The 10,367-nt window shown below is 54.9% G+C and overlaps 1 protein-coding gene across 1 annotated transcript; it reads left to right on the forward strand.

Moving 5' to 3' along the window:
• The first annotated feature begins 449 nt into the window (after positions 1-449).
• Positions 450-10,367, forward strand: NFKBID (NFKB inhibitor delta). The gene is made up of 12 exons (XM_084770393.1): positions 450-554; positions 1,384-1,490; positions 2,031-2,091; positions 2,958-3,169; positions 4,651-4,838; positions 4,956-5,061; positions 5,170-5,316; positions 5,453-5,504; positions 5,588-5,736; positions 8,349-8,465; positions 8,863-9,027; positions 9,735-10,367. The coding sequence occupies exons 1-12, from the start codon at positions 473-475 to the stop codon at positions 9,786-9,788; spliced, it is 1,440 nt and encodes a 479-aa protein (XP_084626519.1). The 5' UTR covers positions 450-472; the 3' UTR covers positions 9,789-10,367.

Below are 10,367 nucleotides of genomic sequence, written 5' to 3' on the forward strand. Positions count from 1 at the left end.
GGGGCGCAAAGGCTGGGAAGCCTGATCGCGCGCGGGGCGGGGGGCGGGTTTGCGTAAAGGGGACGAAGTGACACCCCAGACTCCTTCCTCCCAGGAGAGGGTTGCAGGTTCGGGTCCCCGAAGGTCAGGGGTCCACTCTGGTGGACACCAGCCCCACCCTGGGACTTCCCAAGAGCACCACCGGTGGCAGGGTCCCCGGGCCCGAACTAGGAATTCCCCGTGCACGGGGATTCCACGGGTGCCACGCTTCGCTGCGTGCCCCGCCCCCCACCCCACCCACCCACCCTCCTCCCCGAGCGGGACACCTGCAGCAGCGCAGAGTCCCCGAGCGGAACTGGGAGGTGGAAGATTCCCTTGCGTGAGCGCCGTGACGTCAGCGCGCGTGGCGTGTCACCTCGATGGTTTCCGAGTCAGTGTCGTCCCCCCCACGCCCCCACTCCCACCCTCGGGCTTGGCTTTAACCCTTCTTGGTATGAAGTCTAAGCCGGGAAGCCCGAGCTGGGGATTTGCTCTTCTTGGGTCGGAGAGGGAACCGGGACTCCTGGGCTCTGGATGTGAGGATGCAGTGTCTATGGGACGCGGGGACGTGTGCGGGATGGTGGGGTCCCTGCGACTCCGGATCCCTAGATCACGGAATAAGAACTACGTGGCTACCGATCATGCGGACCCTGGCAGAGAGGATGGGGAGAGAGCGGCGGCCCCCCTGACTAATGTCAGCTCACCTTTTTTCCCCCTGTGCTGGGACGCCAGGCTTACCCGCCACCGTCCACCTCAGCCCCCCACGTCAGATTCTAGAATAGAGAAATAATTTATTGTTGTTTTGAGACGGAAGGGGGGGGGTCTCGGGTAGCCCCCAGGGGGCGGCCTCTAACTTAGTTATGTAGATGAGTCCGGCTGGCCTTGAACCCTGGACCCTACTGCCCACCATCTCTCGGACTTCAGGGGGATGAGCCTCCACTCTCCTAGTTCAGGCTTTGGGAGCCTTGGACGTGCCTTTTTTGAGGAAGTTGAGGCTAGCACACTCCCAACCCTCCGTTTCAAGTGTTAGGACCCAGGTACCCTCGGATGGGATTTTTTTTTTTAAAACACGGATGTGGCGATGCCTCATAGGAGTGCGGGCCTCCCCACGTCCCTCAGTTTCCACTACGCTGGTGGAAAGTTCTGGCAGAGGAAAAGCGTGGAGTAAAAAGGAAGGAAATGGCGGAGGCGGGGCCCAGCACTCAGCATCTCACCTTCTATTGGCTTTGCAGTTCCCCACTTTTCCGAGGTGCGGGAGGGAAAGCAGGGCGCGCCCACATCCAGTCCTGGCCGCCGCCTGCCGCGTGCCGGTGGTAGGTGACTTAAAACATTCCTGGTGACTTCCTTCCGCCTTCCCACACACAGTGTGTCGGGCGGAGCGCAGCCACTGCCCAACACAGACCGTCAAGAAGCTTCTGGAAGAACAGAGGCGCCGACAGCAGCAGCCGCCGCCGGAAGCCAGTGTAGTGCCGGTGAGTCTCAGGAAAGGCCGAACAGGGCGGCATGGGAGGCCATGTGCACTTGGGGGTGCGGTGGGAGGTGGGGGGTGGGAAATGGGAGCTGTAGCCCTGACTCTGATGCTCTTCTAAAGGCGGCGGGGGGGGGGCGGGAGGGAGGGTAAAGCCAGAAGAATCTTCTAGATAACATAAATGCATTCATGGTTCCCCACCCCACCCCCGTCTTCTTTACATTTACGGGAAGCCATGTGCACTTGGGGGGTGGGGGGAGGAGATGGGAGCCTTAGCCCTGACTCTGATGCTCTTCTACAGGCGGCCGGGGCGGGGAGGGAGGGTAAAGCCAGAAGAATCTTCTAGATAACCCCCCCCTCTTCTTTAAGTTGCACGGGAAGCCATGTGCACTTTGGGGGTGGGGTGGGGGAGGAGATGGGAGCCGTAGCCTTGACTCTGATGCTCTTCTACAGGCAGGGAGTAGAGCCGGGAGAATCTTCTAGATAACGTACATGCGATCATGGTTTTCCCCTCCCTCCCCTCCCCGCCTTCTTTACGTTGCAGGGTCACTTCTCCCCTCCTCTGGTCCAGACGCTGACCCCGTCTGTGAACGAGGCGGAGGCAGGTAAGAACACGTAGCCCCCGATCTCCCAGCGTCTCTTAGATACTTGGGCAGCCAGATCTTAGAAACTTGGGGGACCCAGGAGTCAGGCAGGAAAGTCTGATGGACAGCTTGCCATGGTGGCACGTGCCTGTATACCCAGCACTGGGGGAGGGGGAGGGCTGTCGCTGGGTTGGAGGCCACCTAGAATAATAATAATAATAATAATAATAATAATAATAATAATTATTATTATTATTATTATTATTATTATTATTAATGTATACAGATCTCATTATAGATGGCTGTGAGCCAACATGACCTTCGGAAGAGCAATCAGTGCTCTTGACCTCTGAGCCATCTCTCCAGGCCCCACCTAGAGCTGTCTTAAGACATCTTGCTCCAAAAAAGAAAACGGAATGGACAGCCGTTGGGGTTTGACACTGGTTTTCAGTCGCCCAGTAGTCCACGAATCTAGTCCTTCAAGGGCCCAGAGTTGTTTTTTGTTGTTGTTGTTGTTTTGTGTTTTGTGTTTTTTGGGAGGGAGGCCCAGAGTTTTGAGGCCCCAATTGTTTGGAAGCCAGGGGTTCAGGTTTCCAACTTGCTGATGTCCCAGGACTCGCCTCAGCGTCTCGCTTGCCGCTTGATAACAGACTGGTCCTGCCCTCTTCTTCTTCTTCTTCTTCTTCTTCCTCTTCCTCTTCTTCTTCCTCTTCTTCTCAAACTTATGTGCATGTGTTGGTGTAGGGGTGTCAGATCTTGGAGTTACAGACAGTTGTGAGCTGCCATGTGGGTGCTGGGAATTGAACCCGGGTCCTTTGGAAGAACAGGCAGTGCTCTTAACCACTGAGCCGTCTCTCCAGCCCATCCTGCCCTCTTCTTGCTTTCAGGCCATACCCACTTCCCCGCCTTCCCCGAGCCGGTGGATTCTGGACCTGGCAACCTGGCTCCCCCTTCTGGCTTTGCGGACTGGGACCCTAGCTTCCATGCTGCTTATTCAGACAGCCCCTGCCCGTACCCCGCTGCCGAAGGCTTCCTGACTCCTGATTTCTACCCATCATCAGACCCAGGGCGGTCAGGCGCATTTCCCCTGGCGATGGAGGTAAAACTACAAAGTGGGGACGTAGGCTTAAAGCCACTTAAAAACAAAAAACAAACAAAAAACCCTCCGGTTGCGTTGAGCCTAGAGGTGTAGGCCTGTCATCTCAGCTACTCAGGAGGCAGAGGAAGAAGGTTGGAAAGACCTGAGTTCAAGGTCGCCCTGGGCACATCTGTAAGACCTCATCTTTTTTTTTTTTTTTTTTTGGTTTTTTTTTGAGACAAGGTTTCTCTGTGTAGCCTTGGCTGTCCTAGACTCGCTCTATATACCAGGCTGGCCTCGAACTCACAGCAATCCACCTGCCTCTGCCTCCTGAGTGCTGGGATTAAAGGCGTGCGCCACCACGCCCGGCCTGACCTCATCTTTATTTATAAAGAAAAAAAAAAGTGAAAATGAAAATAAAAAAGAGGCAGAGGCAGGCGGATCACTGTGAGTTTGAGGCCAGCCTGGTCTACAAAGTGAGTCCAGGACAGCCAAGGCTACACAGAGAGACCCTGTCTCAAAAAACCAAAAAAAAAAAAAGAAAAAAGAAAAAAAAAGAAATATTGCTCCATGCTCAAAGCTCTTCCCTAGTGTGTGTGAGGCCATGGGGGAGGGATGGGGAGAGGAGCACCTCACTTACACCCCGTTCTGAGATGACAGGGACTAGTTTAAGATCCCATCCCTGGGGACTGGAGAGATGGATGGCTCAGAGGTGAAGAGCACTGGCTGCTCCCAGCAGCCACATGATGGCTCGGAACCGGTTATAATGAGACCTAATGCCCTCTTCTGGCGGTCAGGCAGAGTACTGTTTACATAATAAATAAATAAATAAATAAATAAATAAATAAATAAATAAAAGAAGAGGAAGAGGAAGAGGAAGAAGAAGAAGAAGAAGAAGAAGAAGAAGAAGAAGAAGAAGAAGAAGAAGATCCCATCTCTGGCCAGGGGTACTGGCTTATGCCTGTAGCCTCAGCACCAGGGAAGGCAGAAAGAAGAGAATTAATTTTTTATATTTTTGGTTATTCAAGACAAACTTTCTCTATATGTAGCCCTGGCCGTACTGAACTCACTTTGTAGACCGGGCTGGCCTCGAACTCACAGCGATCCGCCTGCCTCTGCCTCCGGAGTGCTGGGATTCAAGGCGAGCGCCACCACCGCCCGGCTGAGGAGCGACATTTTAAGCTGGCCAGTTACGAGTTGAAGCCAGCCTAGGCAGTAGTATAGCCAAGCAGACACTAAAACAAGCCGGGCTTGGCAGTACATACTCAATCCCAGCAGTCCTGCTGGGACAGGAGGATTGCTTCAAGTTCTAGGCTAGGCTGGGCTTCACAGCGAAGATTCTCTCTCAAAAGACGAAAGCAAGCCAAATAAGCAAACTCCGGAGGTTTAAACATCAGTTAGCGCACCTGGGCTGCCCCGCCCTGCCCGATTGACTAGGGGCTCGAGTCTTGTGTGTAACAATTCTCAGCTGACTGGGTCTTCCCGTCCCCTGTACCTTTTAGGACTCTCTGGATACCCAGCTATATACAGAACCTTCCCTGTCACACGTGGGGTCCTGGAGAGTCTGTGCCCTCCCCTCAGCAGCCCCCCAGTTGCCTCAGTCCGCCGCACCCTCCCTGGAGACGGCCCGAGCTCAGATACTGGCTCTGGGGCCCCAACAGCTATTGGCCCAGGATGAGGAAGGAGACACGTGAGTCTAGGGGGGCTCAGGATGAACCCCACACTGCGTGGCTTCCCTGGGGGGTGAGGGCTGTCCTCACTGCCGCTCTCCAACCCCCTCCTCCCCCCCCCCCCCCCCCATCCACAGGCTTTTACACCTGTTTGCTGCTCGGGGGCTGCGCTGGGCAGCGTATGCGGCAGCGGAGGTGTTGCAGATGTACCGACAGCTGGATATTCGTGAACACAAAGGCAAGGTAAGGGCCAGGAGTCTGCACCTCGGTGCCCAGGAGATAGGGCGTCCGGCTCTCAGACGGAGGAGGGAGGGCTCCGGGGGTCCAGGCTGATTTCACTGTGGTTTCCAGACCCCTCTCCTGGTGGCAGCCGCTGCCAACCAGCCACTGATTGTGGAAGACCTGCTGAGCCTGGGAGCGGAGCCCAACGCCACCGACCATCAAGGCCGGTCCGTCTTGCATGTGGCTGCCACCTACGGGCTCCCAGGAGTCCTTTCGGTATGGCCAGCTGGCAAGTCCAGCGGGGGGGTGGGGGTGGGGGGGGGCCGGGGAGGGGGACAGGGCTGGTGACCCAGGATTTGAGGACCATGTTCAGGGAGACCCCTCCATAGCTCTCTTTTCCTTCTCCTCCCAGGCTGTGTTTAAGTCAGGCATTCACGTGGACCTGGAAGCCAGAGACTTCGAAGGTGAGCTGGTCGTAGCCAGGGGCTGGTGTGGGGGGACAGGGTGGATGCCGGGTGGCGGGTCCCTCACCGAGTCCGTCCCGCAGGCCTTACCCCGCTCCACACGGCCATCCTGGCTCTCAACGCTGCTATGCTCTCGCCTGGTGTCTGTCCGAGAACGCTGAGTCCCCCAGCTCGAGACAGACTGGCCTGTGTGCAGATGTTGCTTCACATGGGTGCCAGTCACACCAGCCAGGTAAGATGGGTGCCAGTCACACCAGCCAGGTACGCTTAGCTGGTGGAGGTCTGGCGGGGTGGGGGTGGGGAGGTGGGGGAGTGGGGGCAGGTAAGCTCAGCTGGGGGAGGTCTGGCAGGGGTGGGGGGTGGGGCAGTAGGGGAGTTGCGGGGACAGGCCCGTAGGAAAGTGCTGGTGTCCAGGGCCACTAAGTGCTAGCCTTGCCTCTACTCGCTGTGTGACCCCGGGTGTGTTCTGCCACTTCTCCGAGCCCTAGTCATCCGTGTGGATGTTACTGAGTGATTTAGATTGGCTTTTTGCCCCCACCTCTAACACTTCAGGCTTGTACTCTTACCTCCTATATCTTACTGGTTTTTTAAAAGATTATTTTATTTATTGCATATGAGTGCTTTATCTGCAGAAGAGGGTATCAGATTACATTATAGATGGCTGTGAGCCACCATGTGGTTGCTGGGAACTGAACTCAGGACCTCTGGAAGAGCAGGTGATGCTCTTAACCACTGAGCCGTCTCTCCGGCCTTCCTACATCTTATTGATGAGGGAAAAAGGGGCACGAGTGCCCGCACGCCTTTAATCCCAGCACTCGGGGAGGCAGAGGCAGGAGGATCGCTGTGAGTTCGAGGCCAGCCTGGTCTACAAAGCGAGTCCAGGACAGACAAGGCTACACAGAGAAACCCTGTCTCGAAAAACAAAAAACAACAACAACAACAAAAAAAAAAAAAAGGAAGAAAGAAAAGAGGCACAGGGGATCAGAATTTCTATATCTTTCGTATTGGAGAGGGAATCTGGCCCTAGAATTTGGCTCTCATTGTATGCTAACTCCAACTTTTCCGAGCTTTTCCTTGGCCATCTTAAACAGGCCAAGGGAGTTCAGTAGCATTCGATTTTAACAGTAGTTTTTCTGTGCAGGGGCTTGGACATAGGACAGAGGTCTTGCTGTAGTTACCATCCAGCCTGCTACCTCCTTGCCCCAGAGCTAGTAATCTGTTCTCCCAAAAAACAAATTTGAACGTGCAATAAGTGCAGAGACTCTAATATAATGAGGCACCGTGTGTGCGGACGTCACGCCAACAATCAGCACTCACGGCGACTCCCCACCAGCCTGTCTCTCACCCACTTCCCCTTTAGTTTTCTTTCTTTCTTTCTTTCTTTTTTTTTTTGTTGGTGCTGTTCTTTTTTTTGTTCTTGGTGGTGCTGAGGATTTAACCAAAGGTCTAGTGCAGGCAGGCTAGGCAAGCTTTTCATAAACCTATATCATTTTATTATTATTATTATTATTATTATTATTATTATTATTATTATTATTATTATTATTATTATGTATGGATCTCTCTATGTAGCTAGGCTGACCTCAAACTCACAAGTGCTGAGATGATAGACCTGTGTCACCAGGGCCACACTCTCTCTCCTCTGCTGTTTTTAAGCCAATACAAGCATGTAGTTACTTCCATAATTATTTTTCTGCCCTTCCTTCTTTTCTTCCTTCCATTCTTTTTGAACTTTTGGTGCTGAGAGTGGACCTAGAACTTCCTCATGCTTGTTGCAGTGGTAGAGCCTCAGTGAGGGGCTGGGGTGTGGCTCAGTGGTAGAGCCCCTGCCTAGAATCCCCCAGTGAGGGGCTGGGGTGTGGCTCAGTGGTAGAGCCCCTGCCTAGAATCCCCCAGTGAGGGGCTGGAGTGTGGCTCAGTGGTAGAGCCCCTGCCTAGAATCCCCCAGTGAGGGGCTGGGGTGTGGCCCAGTGGTAGAGCCCCTGCCTAGAATCCCCCAGTGAGGGGCTGGGGTGTGGCTCAGTGGTAGAGCCCCTGCCTAGAATCCCCCAGTGAGGGGCTGGGGTGTGGCTCAGTGGTAGAGCCCCTGCCTAGAATCCCTCAGTGAGGGGCTGGGGTGTGGCTCAGTGGTAGAGCCCCTGCCTAGAATCCCCCAGTGAGGGGCTGGGGTGTGGCTCAGTGGTAGAGCCCCTGCCTAGAATGCTAGTGGAGGGCAAAAAATCTGGAGATCCTAGGCTCCTTGAAAGCCTATAGTGAAGTTTCATTTTAGAACAAATATTCCCTCTAATACAGCTGTTCCCACCGTGCGGGTCCTGACCCATTTTGGGGGTCACACATCAGATCTCCTGCCTTTCACATATTTACATTATGACCCATAACAGTAGCAAAGCTACCGTCTCACAAAGAGGTAACAAAATAATTTTATAGCTGTGGTCACCACAGCATGAGGAACTGTATTAAACGGTCGTAGCGTTAGGAAGTTTGGGAGCCACTGCTCTACAATGTGGGTGTTGTACTGTATACGGACTCGTCTGCTGCTTAACACACCCCACTTGTGTAATGCGGTACAGCCCTATGAGACAGGCTGCATTTTAGTGTGTACGGCAGGGTGCGAGGTGAGCAGCCCAGCAGCCTCCTCTGAGGGACTGGAAACGGGACCTTTTCATTCTCACCGACACTCGAGGTGGAGAATTGTCGTATCGATTGTGCGGTTGTGTGACACACACGTCAGCCGTGCACAACGCACGCGTGTGTGTGTGTGAGGCGCTCCTGGTGGCTGCCAGGAAGGGGCGTGGAGGGAAGGCTGGCCTTAACCCTGCTGCCGCCCTTCTGTTCTTCGCGCAGGAGATCAAGAGCAACAAGACCATTCTGCACCTGGCTGTACAGGCCGCCAACCCCAACCTGGTTCAGTTGCTCCTGGGGCTGCCGAGGGGAGACCTGCGGGCCTTCGTCAACATGAAGGTGAGACGTGGGCTGAGGTATGGGTGGTTTGAGGTAGAGGAGCGAGGGGCGGGTGGGCGCTGGCTGTCGGGAGTGACGCACAGGGTGTGAAAGGAAAGTGTAGCCAGGCGGTGGTGGCGCATGCGCCTTTAATCCCAGCACACGGGAGGCAGAGGCAGGCGGATCGCTGTGAGTTTGAGGCCAGCCTGGTCTACAGAGTGAGTCCAGGACAGCCAGGGCTACACAGAGAAACCCTGTCTCAAAAAAAAAAAAAAAAAAAAGAAAAGAAAAAAAAGAAAGGAAAGGAAAGTGTTCATAGTGGGGCGGGTGGGTGTGGCTGTGGAGGGGGACACATGAGATGGATGTGGCACTGGTGTGGGTCCCCTGCAGACAGTCGTCCCTCCCTCCGTGGTTACAGGCTCACGGAAACACAGCCCTCCACATGGCAGCAGCCCTACCCCCTGGGCCGCCCCAGGAGGCCATAGTGCGCCACCTGCTGGCAGCTGGAGCGGATCCCACGCTGCGAAACCTGGAGAATGAGCAACCGGTTCACCTGCTGCGACCCGGGCCGGGCCCTGAGGGGGTGAGTGCTGGTGTGACTTATGCCCTAACTAGGGGTTCCCCGCCCCCCCCAACTGCACCCAACACCGACTTAGAGGATGATATCTAGTCTCAGAAGGCAACTCCTTTTTTTTTTTTTTTTTGGAGACAGGGTCTCTCTGTGTAGCCCTGGCTGTCCTGGACTCGCTTTGTAGACCAGGCTGTCCTCGAACTCACAGTGATCTACCCGCCTCTGCCTCCCGAGTGCTGGGATTAAAGGCCACAATGGCCGGCTCAGAAGGCGACTCCTGAAAGAGTGGTGTGTGCTGAGTGCTGCCCTCCTCTAAGCTTGGGAGAGTGAGAGTGTGGGCTAGCCTGGCCTACACAGCCAGGCCCTTAGAGTGTGGCCTTCAGTCCCCCTGTGAGGCCTCTTATTCCTCTTGTCTGTAACCCTGGATCCTGACCTTAAATGTGATCTCTGCCCTTTGACTCCCAACAGTGCTTGACCCCCAAGGTGGGGAAGGTCCAACCAGCAAAACCTTCCTGGCTTTTGGCTCTCTGCCATAGTCTGAGCAAAGCTTGACCCCTGACCCCTGTCCCCTGACCACTTCTCCTACCTCAGCCATTCCAAGTAGTAGGGTGACAGGCATGGGCCACCACACGTGACTTCAACCCCCTAGCTTGGCTTTAGACCTGTGACCTTCCCACCCGACTGACCTCACTCAGTGTCCCTCGCTTGTCTGTCCCTAGCTCCGGCAGCTGTTGAAGAGGAGCCGCGCGGCACCCCCAGGCTTGTCCTCTTAGGACTGAAATCCAGAACCTGGACTGATTTTTCCAGTCCCAACCGTCCCGTGGGACAGTCAGCGTATGCTCATGTCGCAAATTCACGATAACCTATGTGTAATATCCTGCCACTAGGGTCTTACATTAAAACCTCAAAGTGGTACTGGGGGGGAGGCCAGGTGAGCAGGTCCCAATATTTGGGGTCCTGTGATATCTTCTCCCCCCCCTCCCAAGGGGCTGTCTTGATGATTTCTGTGAAATCGGAGCCCACTTACTTGTTTCTGTGAAACACCCTAGGGACCCTTAACCCTCTCCTGCCCGGATCGCTCCCGATCACCTCCCCAGACTCAAGTCTCACACCCCAAAAAAGTCAATGGAGATTCACTGGGGTTTGAGGCATCCAAATACCACCTCATGAGGGCTCCTCCCCGGGGCCCACACCCCTGAGATGTTGGGAAGGGCCCTCTGAGATGACCGGACCCTGAGTCCTGGCTGCATTGTCATTAGAACTCAGTGCCCCCCGAGGGGTGCCTCGCATTCCCACTGAATGGTTCCCCTTGATCTGTGCACCCCTGTAGCTACCAATTAAACCCTGTTTGG

The sequence above is a fragment of the Acomys minous genome, assembly GCF_964271855.1.
Source record: "Acomys minous genome assembly, chromosome: 20".
NCBI classification, from domain to species: domain Eukaryota; kingdom Metazoa; phylum Chordata; class Mammalia; order Rodentia; family Muridae; genus Acomys; species Acomys minous.

What these genes read in the sequence shown, in the direction of transcription:
- NFKBID (XM_084770393.1), top strand. Translation starts at nt 473, where the DNA reads ATGAAGTCTAAGCCGGGAAGCCCGAGCTGGGGATTTGCTCTTCTTGGG. An exon ending in TGTGAACGAGGCGGAGGCAG is followed by an intron (nt 2,092 to 2,957) that starts GTAAGAACACGT and finishes TCTTGCTTTCAG; the next exon opens with GCCATACCCACTTCCCCGCC. An exon ending in GGCTCCCAGGAGTCCTTTCG is followed by an intron (nt 5,317 to 5,452) that starts GTATGGCCAGCT and finishes TTCTCCTCCCAG; the next exon opens with GCTGTGTTTAAGTCAGGCAT.